General features: G+C 33.8%; 1 protein-coding gene and 1 long non-coding RNA gene across 10 annotated transcripts in view; both read left to right on the top strand.

Annotated features, from left to right (window-relative positions):
- LOC123672277 (phosphatidylcholine:ceramide cholinephosphotransferase 2-like) overlaps positions 1-25487 on the top strand; it is a 93984-nt gene that overhangs the window by 65666 nt on the left and 2831 nt on the right. For all 9 annotated transcript variants that reach the window (XM_045606324.1, XM_045606333.1, XM_045606329.1 and 6 more), the window contains 5 exons: positions 10186-10346; positions 17723-17932; positions 20366-20570; positions 22709-22983; positions 23681-23856. In XM_045606324.1, coding sequence (XP_045462280.1) covers positions 10186-10346; positions 17723-17932; positions 20366-20570; positions 22709-22983; positions 23681-23856 — 1027 coding nt within the window. The remainder of the gene's footprint in view (positions 1-10185; positions 10347-17722; positions 17933-20365; positions 20571-22708; positions 22984-23680; positions 23857-25487) is intronic.
- On the top strand, positions 12112-15210 carry LOC123672281. The gene is made up of 2 exons (XR_006746238.1): positions 12112-15002; positions 15053-15210. It is a non-coding gene; the product is annotated as an uncharacterized LOC123672281 (long non-coding RNA).

Genomic DNA, 25487 nt, shown 5'->3' with positions numbered 1-25487 from the left:
AATAAACGTCGTCTATATCAACATCTTTCAATTTCGACCATGAAAAATCCTAATTCCCAAGATCGACAAAACTGGGTTTTAGTCAACAACACTAGCTACATCAACAATGTTCTCAGTTGTTCTTGAGCGACGCACATGATTTTGACTCTTCACATCACTAACTTGTCGCTATAGCTCAAATTTTTCCACCAGGTTTACTAGTGTCGTCCAAGAAGGTTCTTTACGACGACCCAAGTGTGCTTCAGCTCTAAATTTTTGTAGCGAGTTTTAACTATTTCAATGCGTTGTTGAAGCGAGTATCGTTATATTTTTGGTAATAGCATAGCTTTCACTTATCAAATGACAAAAGATAATAGGTTCCCAACTAGCTGGCTATTCAAAATTTAATATGTTTAACTTTGTGCAGGTACAAGTTCCATGCCAACGAATGAAATGAAAAGCTTTTACATACCCTCATAATTTAGAAGTTATAATGGTATGTAATTGATATCTGTCCAGAAATATGAATTCTTTTGAAACTTTTTTTATGGTTCATTTGCTTACAAAAATTCCACGACGTTCCAATCAGTGATTTATTGAACTTTGAAATCTAGTAAAAAAGGAGATGATGTGCCTCTAAACTCATAAAACTAATTATCCTTGTTAACTCGTGATTCATAACATTGACTTTTCATTCAAATGAGTTCAATCGCGAAAAAAACAATTTTTATATTTTGTTATTTAATTACTGTTTTCTAAAAATGGTGCTATTATATTTGAAAGTATCAACAATTACCGAAAAGTTCCCTTCTCGTAAAAAAAAGTAAATTGGTGATAAAAACAAGCTATAAATATTTGCGTTTTCAAAAAATAACAACTGAACACACTATTTGTCAATCTTTTGCTGTAAATCTATTTTACTTTGAATTTTATGTTAAATCTGAAAATTCAAATGCTTTGATTATGCCAAAATCAAAGTTTTATGAAATCCACCAAACTGAATAGAAGTTTGTCTCTAGTTAAGTTTTCTACGGTGCTTACCAGAGAATTTTATTTGTTTTTCTGCAACAAGTTCATGATAATGAATTTTCGAAACTTTGTCCTTCGAGATAAATCATATTTTTTCATTAGTGTATGCTCTATAATTATCTTCATCTGATCAATATTGCTTTCATTCAATTTATATGGGGTGATTCATATAGAATGTCAAATCTTTGAATTGAATCAAGACCTCAAAATAGGATGATTCTGCCCAACATGACTCATACAAATAATTATACAAATTTAATGTTTTGCAATTTCTATTTGAAAATTGGAAATTTTACGTTTTTTGGCATGAGGATTGCCAATTTGAATTTAGCGAAGACTGATGTTAGTGACCTGCCCAAAGTAATTTTACGAAAAATGCTGTTGCCAAATCTTCATCCAACTTCAACACAAGGAAGAGACTATAAAATGAGAAATTTGGGGCAGCCTTAAATTAGAAAGCCCTAAGGTTACCTTAAAGGAACAACTTCAAATTTCACTCTTTAATGATCAATGTCATGTTGAAGATTATAGATCGTCATTTGTTGATGACATTCGGGAAAGATTGCACCGCATTCGAAAGAAGGTGGATATTGTAATTCCAACATTTGTATGTCGCATGAGTCAAAATTTTGCAATTTCAACTGAAACTATACATTATGTTTATTTTTCCAAAAATAATTTGGTGCACGCTTTTCATATTCTTCAAATCAATTGTGCCAAATTTCTGGCAATACGTCTGGTTTACTAGTAAGTCAATAAAACGTAATGATAAAGCATTTTATTATTGTTATCATCATTTTATCTTTAATAGTAATTGCTCTAATTAAGTGATTGATAAATTGGCATAATATGACAAATTCGATTCGGCAATTTATGATTAATGTAATTGAAATTCGGTTAGTTATTTACTTAAACAATTTCAATACGTTGTTTTAGCGTGTATCGTTCTAATTAGTACTTGTCAAATGTCAAAAGATGACAGCTGTCCAAAAACCGGCTATTTGAAATGAAACCTCTAATTGGAAAACCCTTTATTATTAATTGCATTGAAAATGAGATACAGGTGTAACAAAGTGATAATTTCGAGATAAAAGTGTGTGTAAAATCTAAATAGTATACATGGTGTTTTCGTCAAGATTAAACATCAAAATGACCTTATTGAGTCCGTACCTGATTTTTTCCAATTTTTTCTCATTGTGTTATAGAGGCAATAGAGGTTAGGTTAGTCAAAGCACAAATTTTCAGTTCTAATTCATATGTAATCAAAAAAGTAATGTAGAAATAAATATTCGCTAATTTCAGAAAACTTCCTCTACATCGGAAAATAATTGGCTTAGAATACAAATATGGGATCTTTTTGAATCATCACGATGTCCTCTATTCACAGTTTCTGTTTGTCCGTTTACTCGTGAATCAACCTGTACAGGGTGGGCAAATAAGCGATGTAAGCGGCTATATCTCAAGATCCACTCATCGTAGAAACTTGCGGTAAAAATTTTTACCACAAAAGTGTACAAGAAAATACACTGGAAATTGTTTTGAAGTTCATACCTCTACCGCTAGGGGGCGTAATAGCTATCGTCGATTAGAAAAATGAATTTTACTCGAAAATGTTTCATATGAAGTTGAAGAAAAAATATCATCACTGTAATCCTTGGAAAATTCTCTATCTTTTCGAATTGTCCCTTTCGATTTTACGATATCAAATAAGGGTAGGGGAAAGGGAGAAATCTGACTGATTGAAATGCCTGAAACAGTTTGGCTCAACATTTTTGAGCAAATTAAATCTCGTCTGAAAGATAATATCTTGATTGAGGACAAAATATACTCATGATAAATTTGTTTTTGATGCTTTCGATAGGGGGCGCAAAGTCAGATATTCATTGTTTTGTTCATTTTACTCCGAAATTTCAAATGTAATGATAGGATTTTATTAACAGAAACAGAAATTCCATCAAATTTGCATGAAAAAACCTGTAGGTCGCAAAGGGATAGTTTCAGGCGTACTGAAGTTATGGCCGAAAAAAGATATTCTTCAAATGATGCACTGCGAAAAACCAAATTGTGTCTTTAAGTTCTGACAGAAACAGAAATCCCATCAAATTTGTATGAAAAACTAAAAGGTCGCAAAGCGATAGCTTCAGGCGTTCTGGAGTTATGTCCGAAAAAAGATATTCTTCAACTGATGCACCGAAAAAATAAATTTTGTCTTCTTTCGACCATTACTCCAGAACGTCTGAAGCTATCGCTTTGCGACCTTCTGGTTTTTTCATACAAATTTGGTGGGATTTCTGTTTTTGTCAGAACCTGAAGACACAATTTGGTTTTTCGCAGTGCATCATTTGAAGAATATCTTTTTTCGGCCATAACTTCAGAACGCCTGAAACTATCCCTTTGCCACCTATAGGTTTTTTCAAGAAAATTTGCTGAAACTTCTGTTTCTGTTAAGAAAATCCTATCATTACATTTGAAATTTCGGAGTAAAATGAACAAAGCAATGAACTTCTGACTTAGCGCCCCCTATCGAAAGCAGCAAAAACAAATTCATCATGAGTATATTTTGTCCTCAATCAATAAGAAATTATCTTTCAGACGAGATCTAATTTGCTAAAAAATGTTGAGCCAAACTGAAGCTACAGGCATGTCAATCAGTCAGATTTCTCCCTTTCCCATACCCTTATTTGATGTCGTAAATTCGAAAATGACAATTCAAAAAGATGAAAATTTTCTAACGATTACAATGATGATATTTTTTCTTGAACTTCATATGAAACATATTCGAGTAAAATTCATTTTTCTACTCGACGATAGCTGTTACGCCCCCTAGCGGTAGAGGTATGAACTTCAAAACAATTTCCAGTGTGTTTTCTTGTACACTTAAGTGGTAAAAATTTTTACCGCAAGTCTCTACGATGAGTGGTGGATCCTGAGATATAGCCGCTTACCTCGCTTATTTGCCCATCCTGTACAGGTGATATTTATGGTAATTCAAAAAAATACTTAGAACTCAGCTTCTTTCACAATTCCGACTTGGTACCTTATTCACGAGTCGTCAATGTGTTATTGTTGCAACTGCAGGTATATCGAATAAATTAAATAATAGGAATCATACGAATGCGTCATGTCATTTAGTACCGACTTCAGCGCACTTGCTCGGTGCGTTGCCAATGCATATTTAGATTTTAGTCCGATATTATCAGAGCGCCAAATCTGCGATTCAAATGAACGTACTAATATTATAAGCGCTTAGGTTACTTAGCCAGTATTTTGGTACGGAGAGTAAGATCAAGACGGCGTGAAAATTGCGACTTGGACAGTTCGTTTCTGTGGAAAATTCCGTTTGCTATAATGCGTTATAAGTTTTAGTGGAGAAAAAAGATATACGAAAGTGTTGATATACGTTTTTAATGGTGAGTTTTCGTAAAAGAATAGGTAATAATAAATATCGAATTCTACACAGCTCAATTAAATACAAAAGTAGGAGCCCTAATCAGAGTGAGTTTTAAGTATGGAAATGGAAAGTACAATTTTTATAGATTTTGGTGTGCCAAGTTCTTGTGATTTGGCCGATTTTATGTTGGTATTAACATTTTTGTCAGATATTTTCTTTATCCGCAATAATAATGAACTTTGTTATTTCAAATGGACCAACCTGTATATTTTTGGATTTTCAGAGAAACATTTTCGTTAAAGTTTTTGAGGAGATTAAGATTGTATGTATCGGGTGTCCCAAATTCGTTGTCTAATGAGGGGATCTCATGTTGGGAATGGTACATTTTCGGGCTAGTTTTTTGAGAGAATTTTGTTGGTGAAAATAGGAATCATATAAGTTCAACTATTTTCAAGATAAAATTGGATTATGGCATGACATAAAAAGTTCTCAACTTCATTATTACTGGAGCTATAAACATGAAACAAAAACATTCTACAGGAACTTAGTAGAACAGTAAGATTCCATTGCTGTTTATTATTGCAATTAGTTTTGTTGAAGTTATACTACAATCTTATGTTTTTTTTTAATGTAAACCAAAAATTTCTTATAATTATTAAAATCGCTTTTTTCCCTTTTCAAAAATATATAACATTATATATAAATTTTTTATCTTACTATAAAAATCATCCAAAAGTGTCAGTTTCACACAGCATATGAACCAATCTCGTGGCCAGCAAGGTCTACTGCTTTAACACTGTTAGGTTTTTTCAACATTGTCAAATTGATGAATGTTGTTCTTTAAATGTGCCAAAAGAAAAAAAACTAAAGGTATTAAATCCAGAGACCTTGGTGGTTATCGTGTGAAACTGAAATTTTTGCTGATTTTTATAGTTATTTATGGTATGTTGTATAACTTTGAAAAAGAAAAAAAAATCGATTTTATTTCTGATAAAAATTTGTATGGTTTACATTTGAAAAACTAATTAAAATAAAAATAAATGACCACACCAATGGATTCTATACTGAACAAAGTGCCTGTAGAATATTTTTGTTTCATGTTGCATCAGTAAAAAAGAAGTTATGAGAACTATCATGAGCAACTGAATTTGGCTTTTATATAACATAACAAAAATATAATTATAATTATAAAAGTTCAGGGGTGTCTGGCAGGGGGTAGCAACTCTAAAATGGTTCGTTTTGAGGGAATCGTTGAAAAATAATTTTATTTTAAAAAATAATTGAATATTCAAATAGTTTGGGTTATCTCTAATTATTTTTTTTATGTTCATTTCACACAGTTTTATGGACCGGCAAGGCTATAACTTGGAAATCATTAAAAGAAAAATTATTGTTTCTAATGGAACACCCTATTTTTTATTGAATTTTCTAATTGCATGGAATATGTGAACCCGAGTTTGTTAGAAGTTTAATATGCTCCAAACTTAACACATTTAAGATAATTAATGAATTTATTTGAATGGGGTTTTGAAAGTGAATTTTTGAGAAGAACGAAGGTAATTGCTGATTTTTTGGTAATCATTCAGACCTCTATTGGATATTCAAAACCAGACGAATCATTATTCAAACGTCAATATCAGGCTTATTCCAAATGGCACAACCTATTTATTATTTTCTCATTCGGATGAGAAGTTTCCGATTTGCTACCTAATAAAAAAAAATGATTTGAGGTTGTTCCCCCGATATTAACGTTTGAATAAGGCATCAACGAATTGTCTCATTTTGAAAGCAAGTAGAGTTATCAATGATTATCAAATAATCAGTACTTACCTCTGTTCTTCTAGTATTAACATTGAAAAATATCATTTAAATAAATTCATTCAATTCAAAGTCATTGGGTTCTTCCAAAGATCCTCCAATTTATGAACGATCGGAAAATCTCAAAAACGGTAATTTTGTATCATATCAAACTTCGAACAAACTTATTTTCATTTATTCCATGCAATCGAAAAATTCAATTAAAAACAGGATGTTCCATTTGAAAAACATAATATGATTGGTCATTTACACTTTACAACAATTTGAGAATATAACCCTAATGTCTAATGATACTGTGTCGAAGATTTCAGCTTTTTACCATAATTGAACGTCTCGTCAATGATGGAACACCCTGCTTTTGGTTGATATTAGTTAACTCATAAGAATTCCATATTACACTTGAGTATCTCATAATAAATGTAGAACATATCAAGTAATGAACATTTTTTCAGATATTGAATCTAACAGAACACGAAATAGAAAGGAAAAAAGTTAAAGGTCATTTGACAATGGTCTTCCACTCTGAGTAGCGGGCTCGAAAACTAGTTTCCAAATACATATTTCAATTCGTTTATAAGTAATTTTTTTCCAGAAATTTTATCCATATATGTTAGAAACCATATCATACTTGATTTCCATATATTCATTTAAAGACTTTATTATCAAGAGCAGAAAAAGAATGAATAACTTTAGTCGTGTGAAGCTGACCCAGACCAGCCGCCACTGGTAAAAGGAACGTTCACGGCCGTTGAAGGTTGATAAAGCAAATGTAAACTAATCCGTTGTGTTAGATCCTGCGCAAATCTAGCAAAGCAATGTACTTAGTAATGAGTACCTTTAGTAAAATGTTTGTCCCATTTGAGCGGGATTCAACACAACTGATCAGTTTACAATCTTCAGATCTTACAACGTGACTGCAACTGCAATCTGAATCAGTCAAATTCCAAATTCGTAAAAATCGTAAAACTGAAATATATACAACTCAGATGTTTATGAGTGAATTTGTTTAGATTGCAACAGCATTTGCATAACTTGCATAGGATGTTTCTTGAAGTAATTTCAATAATCTCATTGAAAATGTGTTATACCCACCACTATTTTTACACATTTTAGTCTCATCACAACAAGTTACACTACAGAATTTAACGCGCAATTAACAGACTAGGTCAAACTGGCCTTCAGATTGTTCATGAAAAATCTGTTTGAGTAACCATGTCTAGAGGGAGAAAAGTAGAATAGTGAAAAGTCGAACAAATCTCTTCCATTTGAAAGACTAACCTAAATCCTTTGACTTAAAGAGAAGTACATAGATGTAATGCTTAGCTGTTAAGAAATAGTTTCATTTCAGCTTGGTAACGTAAAATAATTCTTTATCATTCTATATAAAATAATGAAAGTTTATCTTGGTTTCTCGATATATTTTCAGAATTAACTAGATATAAGATGTGTTGAGAAGAAGCTTGAGAACTTTAAATAATAACACAAGACAAAAATATTGTCAGAATTAGTTTTTCATTATTATATTTTAATATGATTTCCGCTACGGCTAGTCCTTTCGATCAGTCCAATTTTTCACTACTGGCGTCAATGGTGGCTCAAATGTTGGCTTACAATGCTTCAGTAGTTGCTAGTTGGTCTGCTCGAGCTGTATTTTATAAGCCAAGATCCTCGAGTAAAATTCTCCACTTAATAGAAGGACAAAGGCCAACATTTCGAGAACAGCGACGTATCGACCTTTCGGCATCTTCTTCAAAGCTACAGCAGCAATATTCTCTACGGTACGAACATTTCATTATCTTGTTGATGGTTCTGAATCAAGAAGATTAAAATCGGTGTGAAAAGGATTAATATGCACTAATTGCTTGCTGACTATGCCGATTATGTTGACGGTAAAATGGACGAAATGCTCTCTGAATTTCGCGAGCAGATTCACTTTTTCAAAAGCAAATTTTCATCATTTGGAATCGTTGTTCTGGCATTGAACGATTAATGATGAATTGCCAAACCTTATTGGAAAGAAATGTCAACTCAGTTTGACATTCTCAACTGTCAAATAATAGATTAAAACTAAGATGCATAGAAAACCTGGTGTGTGCACTGATTCGATTTTGTTTCAGACTTTCTGAGATAGTCCATCGGTTGCTTTGGTCTTCTGCTCACAAGAGTTCTGTAAGGTGGCGCTCGTCAGAATTGTTCGAATATCCTCTGTCTGTCTGGCGCCGTTTAAAATGAAATACAGATTTTAGACACAGCAAACTTTCACAATAAATTATAATTCAGTTCCTATCGAATTTTTAATGAAATGAATGGAATATAATGACAGAGTATAAAAGATTGTCACCAGCTTAGAATATAAAATATTATTGTTCTATACTCAAAGGTCACGAGAGCCGAGAATCGAGAGAAATGTCAAATGTAAACGATGTATGAGCCATCTGAAACAGACGTGATCCCTCGAAATCAAGAAGGTATAAATCTGAAAAATCTCCCGTTTTGTCTGAAGGTTTTACAGGTATAAGTAGACACACCAGGTTTTCTATGCATTTTAATTAAAACTAAGATGTCTAAAACACTGAACTACTCTTGAAAAGCCTTAAGATTTAAGTGGCGACATTTGAAGGGACCTGTATTTTTGGATTTTAATGGTATTGGTCCCTTTTCACTTGATTTCCGCATTGTTTCTTATGGTGGCGCTCACGTCGTCTTTCTGTCAATGTCGTTTTGAGGTTAAATTAACAATAAACTACTTCTGATAGAACAAATGAAAATTTTGAAATGATGCCGTTGAAAGGCCAATTCTAAGATGCATAGAAACCTAGTGTGTCTACTCATACCTGTTAAACTTTCAGACAAAACGGGAGATTTTCAGATTTATACCTACTTGATTTCGAGGGATTATATTTGACATTCCTCTCGATTATCGACTCTCGTGACCTCTGAGTATAGAACAATAATATGTTATATAAAATGCTCGTAACAATCTTCTATACTATGTCATTTTCGAATTCCCGTTATCTGCCAGGCGCCGTTTAAAAATAAAATAATGATTTGAGACACTGCAAATTTTCACAATAAAATACAATTCAGTTCCTATCGAATTTTTAATAAAATGAATGGAATATAATGACATAGTATAGAAGATTGTTACGAGCATTTTATATAACATATTATATTATTATAACATAGTTCAGTGTTTTAGACATCTTAGTTTTAATTAAGATGCATAGAAAACCTGGTGTATCTACTTATACCTGTAAAACCTTCAGACAAAACGGGAGATTTTTCAGATTTATACCTTCTTGATTTCGAGGGATCACGTCTGTTTCAGATGGCTCATACATCGTTTACATTTGACATTTCTCTCGATTCTCGACTCTCGTGACCTCTGAGTATCGAACAATAATATTTTATATTCTAAGCTGGTGACAATCTTTTATACTCTGTCATTATATTCCATTCATTTTATTAAAAATTCGATAGGAACTGAATTGTATTTTATTGTGAAAATTTGCAGTGTCTCAAATCATTATTTCATTTTTAAACGGCGCCAGGCAGATAACTGGAATTCGAAAATTTCTGAAGAGCGCCACCTCTCAGGTGAAGCAGAACACCAAAGCAACAGGTGGATATCTCAAAAAGTTCGAAACATAATCGAATCAGTACACACCCCAGGGATTCTATGCATCTTAGCCAATTCTTTGTATAGCGTCACCTTAAAGAAAAAAAGAGAAAAGGACCTATTCCGAGCTGAGTCGCCATAATTATCTTAAACAAAATCTAATCAGTGAATACACCATACTATTTGAGACATCTTAAGTGAAACCATCGAAACTTCTCATGCAGCTAAAAATACCCGTTATAGACCACTATCAAAAAGATGGTTCTCAATGGCAGACGCCGAAATTTAATAGATATATAATTAAATAAAATAAAATTCAATTTTTATTAATTTATTTCCCTCTTTCCAGGATGGTGATAGAGCCCAAATTTGCAGACTATGGGACTATCCATTCAATAGCAGAAGTGCCTCAGCATAACTCATTACATGCCTTATTAGGTCCAAAAACAGTTCTCACGTCTACGCCTGTAGAAGCTGAAACATCCAGCAGTTCGAAAGATATGGTACAAGGTGAGTTATCAGCACAATTTCCTTATTATATGAGTATAAATGTAATATGGTCCATTTATTTGAGCAGTGCCATAACGTCATAAAACGTTTTTTAGCATCATTGCCAGGCTGTGGATTTTTTCTTAATTTTACCATAAAATAAACATCAACAATTGATTGTAAAAATATTCTCACGCTTTTATTTTTATACGAAAATCTCATTAGTGAATGTGACGTCATGCCATTGTATATATATATATATGTACAAGTCAAAGACTCACCCTGTATATGGTGTTTAAAAAAAAAGTGACTCCGTCTCTAGGTGGGTAGAAAACTAAAAAATAATTAGCATTTGCAAAATAAAAAAATTTCGTAACGCCATCCGTATTCAAGATAAAGAGCGTTGAAGAAGAGTAAATTGTACACATTTTTTATGATTTTGCTGAAACTACTGGCAACACTGTAATGAAATTTTATACGAATATGTTTTGAAAGCTGATACATCCCATGAATTTGTTTTTATATATGACTCTCTTAGAAGGCGCTAGTTACAAGGTTTATATCAACTAGTATTGAATATAACTTTTCTGAGGTTAGATTTATTAGGTAATCAAAATTTCAAGTGAACTTAAACATCATTCAATTTATTATAATACCATAAAGGTACTCTTGGTAAAAATCGATATAATGTACCGTTTTCCGAATATTTCAATTTTAAAATTATGAAGTAATAACCGATACTGGTATAAAGTTATGATAAAGTTATTAGTTAAACGAGAAATCACAAGAAGAGAATTAAAATAAAGACTATAAATATAAAATGAAATTCAATTAGAAGAAGTATTCAAAATGTCCTCCGTTTTCACGAAGTCACGAAGATAGACAGAAGTCTGTCCTATTTTCTAAAGACTCCATTAATTTTCTAAACCTTTCGGGATCATGAGATTATTAAAGTGACGTTGAATTTCATCTTCTAATTCTTGACGTGAATTTACCTCTGTAGCATAGACTTTTTCCTTAAGATAGGATCAAACTGTGTAGTCCAAAAGGTTTAAAATCGCATGACCGAGGAGGCCAATGAATCGGAGCTTTGAAGCATCTCTACTAATCCATCGATTCGGTTATAACTTCATAAATTTCATATCAAAATATTCAGAAAACAGTACATTGTATCGAGTTCTATCAAGAGACCCAAGAGTACTTTTTTTCGATTTAAAATTGGATGATGTTTTAGTTCACTTGAAATTTTGATTAATAAATCTAACTTAAAAAAAAATTTTGTTCTATACTACTTGATATGAACCGTGTAACTAGCGCCTTCTATGAGAGTCAGATAAAAAAACACATGCATGGGATGTATCAAAGTTACTAATAATAATAAAAATAATAACTCCTTTATTTTCAACAGCTAAACACCCAATTACAGAAATAATTACACTTGCAATAAGAAAAACCAAGCTACAGCGCAAACAACAAAAAAAGAAAAAAGAAATAAACTGACAATATCGAGTCGCAATAAACTCAATTAGCTTCAGTACGTGACACAGTGACAATCAATACTGGGAATTAATATAATACTTCAAGAGCAAGGAAACAACCGTATACCAAAAATATAAAAATACAAACATATACATTCAACCAAACCCTATTAGGGGTTAGATTGAACAGTACGCTCGATGCAGTGTGCTGGATCTCGCCCTTTCAATTATTTCTATAGTTGTAAGAGTTTTGTTATTGTTTTTCATGAAATTAATTGAATAAAGACCTATATTTTTATTATTATTACATATTTATCGACAATATACGCCAATGAATCAAAGTGAATGTCATACTCTCTCGCAACTGAGTTGAAAGTAGACTCCATGAACCAGATGGAAGACTGCATCAAAGAATTGGTCCTCTGTGTCCCCAAGTGGAATAACTCCACCGCACGGGATGCAGGTCTTGGAACTCGAAATCCCAAAGCAGCCAGAAGAGGTGTGCAGTCAATACTGTTGTTCGTATAGAAATCTGAGACACAAAATTCCTCTCCTATCCCGCAGCGAAACCACATTGAATCGACTCAACAATACACCATGGTCGAATCCTCTTGGTGGATAAACCCCATCCTCCCTCCAAACTAAGAACTTCTTCTCTGTACGGCCTCAAGGTGGTATTGATGACAAAAATAAATAGGATGCCAAATAATGCTCCCATACTCCAACTTGCTTCGGATGAGGGAATGAAAGAGACTCAAAAATGTTGAAGTATTAGTGAAATATTTGCCATTGCGAGCAATGAATCCATATGTTCTCGAGGCAGATGAAATAAGTTGGGAGATATGTAGAATGAAAGTGAACTTCTGATCAAAAACCGCACCAAAATCTTTCACTTCATCGACACGAGATAGAACTTGATCCCCGACGAAATACTCACATCTCAGCATATCCATTTTCCTTGTGTAGGTAGCAACACTACACTTTGAAACATTTAAACTCAAAAGATTATCTCAAACCACCTGGAAACACTATCCAGCTCGAGTTGAAGTTGAACACAGTCATCCAGTGACTGAATCTCATAATATATGATAATTTCAAATCGTTCGCAAACATCAGATGTGGCAATTCAAGATCATCCATCAAATCATTCACAAACAAAATAAATAGAAGTGGCCCAAGATTAGAGCCCTGAGGAATCCCAGAAGTGGGTATAAACTCAGATAACCGTACACCCTCCAGCTGGACGAATTGATGACGATCAACCAGGTATGAACAAAACACTTTGACAAGGCTCTCGAAAAAGCTAGAGTTGTTGCGCAATTTCGATATGAGAAGATCATGCGCAACCTTGTCAAAAGCCTTCTGAAAGTCTGTGTATATTGTATCAACTTGACCACCGGAATCGAGCACTTCGCAAATATGCTGGGAAAATACCGTCAAATTGCTTGCGCAAGATCTCCTTGCCATGAACCCATGCTGCTCAATCTTAATATGACTCCTTATGGCTGGATAAACATTATTGTAGACAATAATTTCAAATAATTTGGAGAAGTTGGACAAAATAGAAATTGGTCTGTAGTTACCAACAACGGAAGGGTCCCCCTTCTTCAAGGCTGGTACAATCTTGGTCAGTTTCCAATTTTTAGGAAAAGTGGTCTCGCTCTAGATGAGATTGAATATACGTTCTAATGGATGTGACAGTGCATAAATACAATCCTTTACAATAAAACTTGGTATCCCATCAGGACCAGATGAAAGCTTATTTGAGAGTTTCTTTGCATCGCCAATTATTTGTTCTTGTGTTATTGAGTTAATGCTTATCGTGTCGGACTACCAGTATCGTATATTTCATATGTATCACGGTCCACAACAGGATCATATACCCAACTGAAATATTCGGCAAAGGCATTAGAGATAGACGTGGATCCACTATAAGTTTCTCCACTCTGTCTCATCTCACCAGGTATTTTGGAGTTACCCTTCTTCTCACTGATAAAAGACCAGAATGAGGAGGGATCTTGTGTTATTTTATCTTCTGATCTTTGAATGAAGTTCTTATAAGCCAAGTTACTAGTAGTTTCTGCAAAATTGTAAAAGGTGTAAAATGTTTTTTCTTCAACAACGGATGGCGTTACGAAAACTTTTTACTAAGCAAACCCTAATTATTTTTCAATTGTCTATCCTAGAGACAGGGTCACCTATTTTTAGAAACACCCTGTATAGTTATGTATGTAGATCGCTTCGTTACGGCTGCACAAAGTGACAACAGCGCCTTGTAGGATAGCTCGTTTCGATTCCAATCCAAAATATGATATAACAAATGAGGTCTGTGCTCTTCTTTTTCTTGATCGTTGGCTACTATTCTAACCAGATTAAATTATAGCTATCTTTGTTTACAAAATCAATGCTAACAGACTCTCTTTCTAACCATGTAATATCAAGACTATATTGCCTCATAGTGCAATGGCAACGAAAAGTTTTAAATTATACCTAAATGTTCTTATCTATTTTCACTTTTAGATAACGCAATTCAAATATTTTTCAAAAATAAAAGGCTGAAATGGTATATTTGAAATGAGACGTTATAAAACTATTCCATAGGAACATACTCGATTTTCGTTTAGGGAGAATTCGCCATAAAGTTTTTGAATGTTTTTTATGGCAAATCATTTGTGTAATTATTGACAAATGATTTTTCATAAAAACAAATCTATATTCAAAAATTTCCCTAGAAAGTGCTATAAAAAACATAACCTATCATCGAATCTCTCTAAAGCATGTTTCACACTAGACCTATGTAAATCTCATTTGGGATGATCAACGCGGATTTTCACTGAGATAAATTGAAAAGGAATAAAGTCGGTATCAATTTATGCAAACTTGATATGACGAGGCTCGTCATTCTCTAAAATTTCTCTATACAATTATTCAATTATTACACATTCTGTGACCACTTTTCCTCACAAGTGACATTGTCACTTTCACGTTTATTTTTTTATATTCGGAAGTTTGTTATTTTGTACCAAGTTTTTGTGATGCCCATGTCGATTTTGAAAAAATTTCCAGTTAAATTTCTATCCTAAACAAGTCCTTAGATGAACTCATTCATGGAGGCACTTTCAAGAACATTCGATGAGAAATATATATCCTTGCTTCAAATATGTATCAGTACTACGTACAGCACCAAGTGCTGACCCAGGTAACGTAACTTCCAGAAATATGAAAACGAATTATAACATTCATTTAAAGTTCTTCTCGAGAGAAAAAACCTAAAATGAAAAATCAAAAGGAATACTGAAGATTAGTCAAGAGAGGTGTGTGAAGAAATTCAAAATCCTTACTGAATGAAATATCCTTTTCTCTTATACACAGGCCAATAAAATAAAAAAATTGTGCCGGAAATCTAACCACCAGTTTTTTTTTTTCTATTAAGCTCTAGTTTTAGAGATACGGGTTAATTGATCCCATGCTCTAAATTACTTATTTCATTCTTGAAATTGAATATGAGCATATTAATTTTTCGCATGTGAAGTTGTGATCTCATATGGTCAAAAGTCTTGCACCAACCCCCCCACCCTTTCAACTCTCGACTTGTTGAATGTAACAAGAAATTGTTTGTAAAGGGTGTTTTTTTAGAGCTATAGAACTTCAAATTGCAATAAAACAACGATGGATATTTCGATTGACATGAATTTTATTTATCCGCAAGATAATCTTGTGGCATTACATTTTAAATATGATTTCTGGCATATGACCGCCACGGCTGGCTTGGATGTAGTCCAATCTGGACGTCCAATTTTCGATGACTTTTTCCAACATTTGTGGCCGTATATCGGCAATAACACAGCGAATGTTGTCTTCCAAATGGTCAAGGGTTTGTGGCTTATCCGCATAGACCAATGACTTTGCATAGCCCCACAGAAAGTAGTCTAGCGATGTTAAATCACAAGATCTTGGAGGCCAATTCACAGGTCCAAAACGTGAAATTAGGCGGTCACCAAACGTGTCTTTCAATAAATCGATTGTGGCACGATCTGTGTGACATGTTGCGCCGTCTTGTTGGAACCACAGCTCTTGGACATCATGGTTGTTCAATTCAGGAATGAAAAAGTTAGTAATCAAGGCTCTATACCATTCACTGTAACGTTCCGGCCATCATCGTTTTTGAAGAAGTACGGACCAATGATTCCACCAGCCTATAAAGCTCACCAAACAGTCAGTTTTTCTGGATGTAACGATGTTTCGACATACACTTGAGGATTAGCTTCACTCCAAATGCGGTAGTTTTGTTTGTTGACGTAGCCATTCAACCAGAAGTGCGCTTCACCGCTAAACAAAATAAAATGGACGTAGTGCGCGATACGTATTCCGCACAGAGCCATTATTTTGGAAATAAAATTGCATTATTTGCAAGCGCTGTTCAGGCGTGAGTCTATTTATGATGAATTGCCAAACCAAACTGAGAATAAATAACTTGACACCTGTTAAATCGGTCGCCATCTTGAACAGTAATGCCAACTTAGAGTTATATACCTCGAAAAAAAACACCCGTTATTTACTCCCTATTTTATTATCTTATCACTCAAGTGAAAACAATATACCAGCAAAAAATATTTCTTGTTCTGGAGAATACAGGTGTATTCGAAATTAATCAGTATTCAGCGAATAACAAGAGTTGTTTTCTTGAAAATATTTCGTTTAAACGCCGGGACATCCAATTTCTCAGTTTGACCGGGCAAAAATAGTAAGCCTACATCAAGAAGTTTTGTCGAACCACCAGATTGCGCAACGTTTGAAGATTTAAACGGACTTCAGTAAGGCGCATAGTGGCCTTTTTCCTGGAAACCGGCCAGCCAACCTATAGAAGGGTAGTCTCAACCAGTATCATAAGGAGATGGTTGGATTCCTCAAATGTAAGGGCTAAAAGACCTTTTAGAGTATCTCGGCTATCACCTGGACATAGAGCTTGAGCGAGTTGGAAGCAGATTTCACAACTCCACAGTGTTTCAATCAGAAAGGACTGAACGATCTCTCAATCGTAACATAAAAGATCTGAACATCCCAAAGGAGTCTGTTGAAAGGAAGGAACCTACTCTATCCGGGTTCTTATATCAATAACATTTTCTCATGAGAGAGAGATAAGGATTTGTTGCTTATTTTCACTAAAGAAAATATCCTTTGGTTGGTATTGATACCAACAATGAGTGATAAAGTTTGTTTGTTCTTTTATATCCGTTAATCAATTTTATGTTTGGTATTCTCTTTATATTGGTTGGCCTGCCATGAGTGTACTGGGCGCTTAGTAAAGGTGGTTTGGGTATTTTTATTGCAGAGGATGTTGACAAACACAGCGGAGCGGAACAACCCTATGCTTAAGAATCAAGGTTGAAATGTGAAAAGGCGGCCAGCAAACTAGGCCGAATTGTCGCCTATCAAATAGAGGCGCCTGAAACGGTCGCTGTTTCACCCCTAACAACGCCAACCCTGGGCATATAAATGTAGCTATAACACCGAAATTATGGCATTTAGGGATTTCCTAAAAAATATTCAGTATTTCTTAAGGATTTCCAAAGACAAAAATATACAGAGGGATCCGTTCGAAATAACAAAGTTCATTAATATTCCGGAAAATGTGAAAATCTGACAACAATTTGAATACCACCATAATATCGGCCATATCACAGAACCCTTGATAACCAAAATTATCAAAAAAAATAAATGTGGTGTAATAACTCACTATGCATTAAAAAAATCAGATGAAAAACGAGATTATACACAAAAACTTAATTGAAAACTGATAGTTTTTACTGGATGTTCGGCTTTCTATGTCACTTAGTTCATTCATTGCCAGAAAATTATTGAAAGTGTTTTATTAATACCCATTAAGGGCAATCTAACTGTCATGAAAACTTTTTTCAGGTGATTTGTATCAAAGACAACCATTGCTAGTAAATTCTTCGAAGGGGGATCATTGGGGGAGCTCCAAAGTCAATACAGATAATGATTATTGCATAGAAGATGACGAAGTTCAAAAATCCGGTACCAATAATGGAGTCATCAGAATCGAAATGCCTTCACCGATTAGGGAGGAACCACGATTTCCACAGGAAAGGTGGAAAACATTTATTGGTGAGTTGGTCAAATCTTGTATTATATTTCAGAGATTCTATTGAGATGAAAAAAAAAATTATCCTGTAAAATGTATTCAACCGATGGGACCAAGCCTTTAACAGGCCAATTGAAAAGTCCCCGGTTTACCATAGTAAAACACTTTTTTTTTGGCAAAATTCGATTTTATCATTCAACATAGTTACCTTCGAGGGCGATACAGCGATTATAGCGATCTTCCAACTTTTCGATACCATTTTTGCAGTACGATTTGTCTTTCGCTACAAAATAGGCCACAGTCTCAGCGATTACTTCTTCATTGGCGCTAAATTTATTTTCAGTAAGCATTCTTTTCAGGTCTGAAAATAGGAAAAAGTCGCTGGGGGCCAGATCTGGTGAATACGGTGGATGCAAAAGCAATTCGAAGCCCAATTTTGCCATTGTTTTCATAGATTTGTGAGGGCGCTTTGTCTTGATAAAACAGCACTTTTTTTTTCTTCAAATGGGGCCGTTTTTAACCATTTCATCCTTTAATCGATCCAATAATAATATATAATAATATAATAATCGCTGTTGATGGTCTGGCCCTTTTGTGTTGTGTTTTTCCTCGCTTTGGATTCGGTTTATCGTGTGCAGTCCATTCAGCTGACTGTTGATTAGACTCCGTAGTGAAATGATGGAGCCATGTTTCATCCATTGTCACACACAAAAATTCAGGTTTATTGCACTTTAACAGCTTCAAATACTGCTCAGAATCATTAAGACGTTGTTGCTTTTGATCGATTGTGAGCTAGCGCGGCACCCATTTTGCACACAGTTTTCTCATGTACAAATATTTGTGAATAATATGATGTACACGTTCAGATGATATCTCCACAATGTCTGCTATCTCGATCAACTCCACTTTACGGTCATTCAAAATTATTTTGTGAACTTTTTTTATTTTTTCGTCGGTGACAGCCTCTTTTGGGCGTCCACTGCGTTCGCCGTCTTCGGTGCTCATTTCACCACGTTTAAGCATACCATACTCGCTGCTTCGTCTATTCTAACGGTGTTAGATCCGGCCTTCTCGCTGGCCCCGAAATTATAATCAAATTTGGTCAACGTAGAAGGTGAGAAATCGTTTAAAAACCACAAGAACTCAAATATCTCGTAAACTGTTCATTTTTGGTTATCACTAAATATTTCTCGAACGACAGCAAATGAGTCATACTAATACGTCCTCCAAGGTTCACGTCTAATTTGTAAACACCCTGTATATAATGCTTAGACTTCGCCATTATGTGTGGAATACAACATCATTGAATTGTCCTCCGCGGGATCGCCTACATGACTCGAGCCATGTGAAATTTGTATTTTAGTTATACAAAGTACAATATTATATAATACTTATATTAAAAAAATCAAATTGTCACTCAACCTCAACACTTCGAAAGTTTCTTTTCGCGACTTTTTTAATGTTTTTTTGAAGTCCGTTTTTAAACTCCAGCAGTAATCTGTCATCATGTGCCTGTCCCATCTTCCTTGGTAGCGGTGCTCCATTACTTTAATATCTTGGTGAAATCTTTCACCTTGTTCCTCACTCATATCTCCTAAATTTTCTGGAAAACGATTTAAGTGGCTGTGTCTGTGTAAATAGTGTATTTTAATACTAATATTGCCCTCTAAGGAATTGAAACTAATAAGCATCTTGTTAACCATTTCAACATAGTTTTGAGCTTTGTGTTTTCCTAGAAAATTTTCTACAACTTCAATAAATGATGTCCAAGCTCCTCGTTCAACTGGGTTCATTGAATTCATGAAGGCAGGATCCTTAATTATTTGTCTTATTTGTGGGCTGCTTTGAGTTTTTCTGTGCTATATTGATGCATTTTTACCCTTTCATATGCAATACATGACCCATTCTTATCAAAGAGCCTTTAAAAATTGCTTCATTAAGCTCAACTCAATATGTAACGGAGGAAGTATGATTTTTTCTCTTACTTACTCGAGTTAAGGTATTGAAGGAGTCAGTTCAGGTACCTAAATGGTCCAATATTTATAGATTTACCTGGAATTTACCCAATGGCAGACGGACAATAAAACTATTGTATCTACATTAATGAATATATAATAATTTTTTAGAACTCTCATAAATGAATATTCTGAATGAAATCCACATTGCTGGATAAGTTGATGTATCTAAAAATAGAGCTGATAGAGAAAAACGGATTGCATGTACAGATTTAGAGTCCCAAATATAGTTAAAATGAGCTCCAAAATCCCAGGCACCAAAAAAAATTATTTTTTTTTGTTGCTCTGTGTAATATGTTAAAGCAGGTCTAATTCCATTCTTCAGAGAGCTTGTTATTTACAAGCTCTCGATATTTCTGAAATGAATTGTTTCACTAGTATCATTATAATCAAATGAAACTTCACTTTTTCAATATTAATTCTGGTATTTATTATTTACAGCCGCTATTGCCATGATGTTGGGTTTCCTAGCTACCTTAATCTCACTATCAATAGTACACAATCAAGTACCACTGAACGATCCACCATTACCTGATGTAATATTAGATAATGTACCTGAGATTGACCCAGCTTTAAATGTTTCAGAGTATATTATAGTATTTAACGTTATATCCTGTATAGTATGTATGATATTTCATAAGCACAGGTGAGTGAAATTAAATAATTGACATATTCTTCAATAAGTGACAAATCAATGCGAAAGCAAAATTTTATTCTTAAAGGACAATCTCAGTTCAGCAACACAAATTGAAACAACACTAAAATTTCTGAAAGAATGTCAATTGTACAATGATATTTGATTAATGTAACATATCAGTACTACTTTAAATTGAAAATATCCCTTAAAAGCAATTAAATTTCAAGGGTACAACTTAACAAATAGTTAAGTAACGGTTTTATAATATATTATATAATTCTGCTGTATAAACATTTTCACGATTAACGTATAATGTATTTCGGTTATCTACTACGAAAAAATAATGAATAAATAATAAATTTATAATTTCAAAGCACAAATATATGATGCCCATAAATTAAAATTGTCATGAATCATTGTAGTTATGAAACAACTTTGCTGATTGGCAGCCTTGAGCATTATCATTGATGGCAATTTCAAATTTTTGGTATATCCCAAATTTACTCAAATAATCATGCACCGCATCAAAGAGAAATTGGCGTTCGGTGAATTTGCCCGAATTTTTCATATCTTGTAGAACTTGTGATGTTGATCAAATATCTTCATTGCATCTCTGCTCTGAATTCAACTATTTAGATTATATGTATAGGGTGCTAAAAATAAATTTTCTGAAATTTGAAATGGCCATTGTGAAGACACTTTTTCGAATATATAAACCAAATCTAGTATGCTTCTATTGTTCATATAGCTGAGTAAGGTCCACTACAGAGAAAAATGATTACTACACACAAAGAAGATATACAGGGTGGGTCCAAAGATATCAAATTCTTCAGTGATTACCAAAAAATTACACGATGCAATTTCATTAATTTTCAGATATTTTGTGGAATATCAATGTCAATTACGATTGATGATGTAAACATCTCCCGAATTAAACTGACGTGTATGTATTTCTTATGAAACTGCATATATCTAGATGCCTAAAGTTCCGAAATAGTCTGTCGTTCACACTGGAAGTTCACTCGGCAGATTGGTGAATAAAATAAACAAGGTGGATCAAAAAATGAAAAAAATCCTTTGCTGAAAATCACCCCGAAACCAAACTCAATTAGACTTTTATTTTAATTTTATTGAAAAATTTCAACAAATATGTGTTCGACACATCTATTGAGAGATTCTGAACAATTTTCTCTAAAATATTTTGATTCCTATACAAACTACTGCACAACAGTATTGACTGCCCACCTCTTCTGGCTGCTTTGGGATTTCGAGTTCCAAGACCTGCGTCCCGTGCGGTGGAGTTATTCGACTTGGGGACACTGAGGACCAATTCTTTGATGCAGTCTTCCATTTGGTTCATGGAGTCTACTATCAACTCACTTAAGAGAGAGTGTGACATTCACTTTGATTCATTGGCGTATATTGTCGATAAATATGTAATAGGTTTAGGTTCAATGTATATGATTGTATTTTTTATATTTTTGGTATACTGTTGCTCTTGAGGTATTATATTAATTCCCAGTATTGATTGTTACTGTGTCACGTACTGAAGCAAATTTAGATTATTGTGACTCGATATTGTCAGTTTATTTCTGTATTCTTTTTTTGTTGTTTGCGCTGTAGCTTGGTTTTTTTCATTGCAAGTGTAATTATTTTCTGTAATTGGGTGTTTACCTGTTGAAAATAAAGGACTTATCATTATAAACACGAGTAGGTACTAGAATGACTCGAGTAAAGGTAAATAACAAAAAAAAATAATATAAAATTATTGAATAATAAAATTTAAGGTGACTAAATATGCAGTTTGATGTATGTGAAAACATACATAATAGATAAGAAAGACTTACATAATGTTAATATCATCAATCGCAATCGGTACTGATATCCCACAAAATATCTGAAAATCAATTAAAGTCCACCGTTCAATTTTTTGGAAATCACTGAAGAACTTGATACCTTTGGACCCTGTATATCTTTGGTACAGGCAGGAATCATTTTTACCTATATGAACAATCGATCCATACTCGATTTGGTTTATATATATTCAAAAAAGTTTCTTCACAATGGCTGCTAATAATCTTGCAAAATGTACATTTTTTGTTCCCGAAAGTTCTCCATATTAATCTTGAATTATTTGTTATTTTCAGATTCATTATAATGAGGAGAATATTCTTATTAATGTCCTTGCTGTACATGTATAGAGCAGTCACTATGTTCGTGACTGTATTACCTCTTGCGAATCGCACATACCCATGTGCTCCAGAAACGAACCAAACCAGTGTTGTAGAAGTATTGAAGAGGGTGATAAAAATGAGTGCTGGTTTTGGCCTCTCTATCAATGGTGATCAGATCTACTGTGGTGACTTCATTTATAGTGGCCACACTGTTATTTTAGTACTTAGTTATTTAGTAATCTCAGAATGTAAGTATCCCATGAATACACATAAACTTCTATCTTTCACTCATTCTTTATTTATTATCTACACAAAGTTCATGAATACAGAGCTATTGAGTATGGAACGCCACAATTATCTCCAAAACAGATCACGTAATTTTGATAGATTTTGGTGTGCAATGATCTCGTGACAGGCCGATATTATGGTGGTATTTACATTGTTGACGGATCTGTCCCTTTTCCCGAATAATAATAAACTTTGTAATTTTAAATGGACCCTCTCTATATTTTTTGCTTTTTGAAATACTTAAGAAATACTGAATGTTTTTCATGTAATGTTCCCTATACCTAAAAGCCATCATTTCGGAGTTATATCTACATTTGAATCCCCCCGAAATGTGAAGATGCCACCATTTATTCAAAAAAAAAAAAAAAAGAGGCGATATGACTTGAAGTATAACCACAGAATAGAGAGGTATTAATACCTCTCTATTCTGTGGTATAACTGTTGACCAACCTTCGCGCAGCCGCAGTCGATAATCATAATCTTGTCTAAAACTTACACATTTGAAAATGTTTAACTTGAAGATGACAATGTCAAATTTGAAATATTCTGGCATAGACATATCTCAATACTTACATAGCAAGCCTCCTATAACAACTATACAAATTAAAATTTATTTATTCTCACCATGTGGACTAACCCTATGTGAATTTCTTACAGATACTCCAAGAAAACTGTGGCCAGTTGGAATCGTCTATTGGGTACTCAGTTTACTTGGAATCATTTTTCTAGAAATGAGTCATGCACATTACACAATAGATGTTGTGATAGCTTATTTTATCACGACAAGACTGTTTTGGTTATACCATACCTTAGCTAACCATACATATTTGAGGGTAAGTAAAATCTCAAATACCAAGTCATAAAACTAGAAAATTTGAATATTCTACCATGCACCATGGCAACATGTCATGATAACTTCCATCCAAATTTTTAATATAGGAATGAAAAGTTTCGAAGGAGAATCGAAAATTATGCTTTTGCAGAAGGCATACTATAACAAAAGAATACGTGAGAACTTGTTTCAGTAATTTTTGGGTATGAAAGCTGTTCTATTTTTATCAGATCACAAGAGAATCATTCGATTTCCACAAAGTTATTCATTTCGATATTAAAGTCATTTTGATATTGAAAAAAGAAAAGTGTATTTCAAAAGAAATCAATGATGTTTATTTGATTGTAAAGAGGAAGATATACCATTAACGATGGAAAACGATATCAGTGGAATAGCCGCCACACTTACTGTTGCAGCACAATATCCTTTTCATAAAATTTTTCATTACTGATTAGCACATTTGCAGCTGTAAGTCCTCGATAACTACGCGAATTGCATCCTAAGGTCTTGTGGAGCATTGGCATAGACCTTTTCTTTCACGTGGCCCCAAGAAAAAGTAAAGATGTTAAATCAGGAGTTCTTGGTAGACAATGACGATCACCTTTTCGAGAAATAAAACATCTAGAAAACTTTTCTTGCAAAGGACCCCGCACGGTTAGTATGGGAAATGGCTTTCCGTGAATTTGGCAGAATTTTTGATATGTTGTAGTTCTTGATGAACTGATCAGAAAAGTCCTTAGCCACAAAGCTCGAAAATGGACAGTTTTCGAGATATGGAGCTTGGAAAATGGATTTTTTGCAATTTTCGGGGTTTTTGCTCATCAATCGGGGAGCTCTCATTTCTGGTTTTGATGGAATTTGGATGTTCGGCGGCCAGAACCCGACTGAGAAATGATCTTCTTTGGTTATATTAGGCACCGCCATCGATCATTTTTTATACACTGCTCCACATTGGCTATGAAATAAGATACAAAATCCAAGATCTTCCATACATCTTTTCATGCCACAAGATGACGCCAGAATAATTCACATGACTGAGACACGACATATTGTGAGATTTTTTTAAGAGAGACCATAATAACTGAATCCTCGTATATCTGATGTCCAATAATATCAAATATGTTAGCCGAAATGTTCATAACCAGGCATCGCGAGCTGTAATGGGGGAAAATGGGAAAATCATAATCATATATCCTCAGGGATAACAATTGTGATCACTATTGATGTCATTTACATATGATATGTGATTTGTTTCTCACAAATCTCGATCATCTGACAATGAGGTGCCAAGACATTTTCCTCAGAATGTCTCGAAATTGATGATAGCATCTCACAGACAAACGAATCCGTGAAAATGTCTGCAGTTTTGATACAATATAGTACTATCCTGGTAGAATATAGAAGTCCAAGTGTTGGAAGCAAACTATGAATGGAACTTCCAATATTAACCCACGAATTCTTGATAATAATTTTTTTTTTCTATGAACTTTTTGAACTTCACACATACGAATGAATACAATCTAATAATATGATCGTTGGCAAAATGATTGAGTAGATCAATCAAAAACGATATAATAATGAGAGTTACATTCATAATAATAATAACAATAATGATAATAAACAAAAAACAAT

The sequence above is a fragment of the Harmonia axyridis genome, chromosome 2 (assembly GCF_914767665.1).
Source record: "Harmonia axyridis chromosome 2, icHarAxyr1.1, whole genome shotgun sequence".
Lineage (NCBI taxonomy): Eukaryota > Metazoa > Arthropoda > Insecta > Coleoptera > Coccinellidae > Harmonia > Harmonia axyridis.
This window is presented reverse-complemented; position numbering and strand designations above follow the sequence as displayed.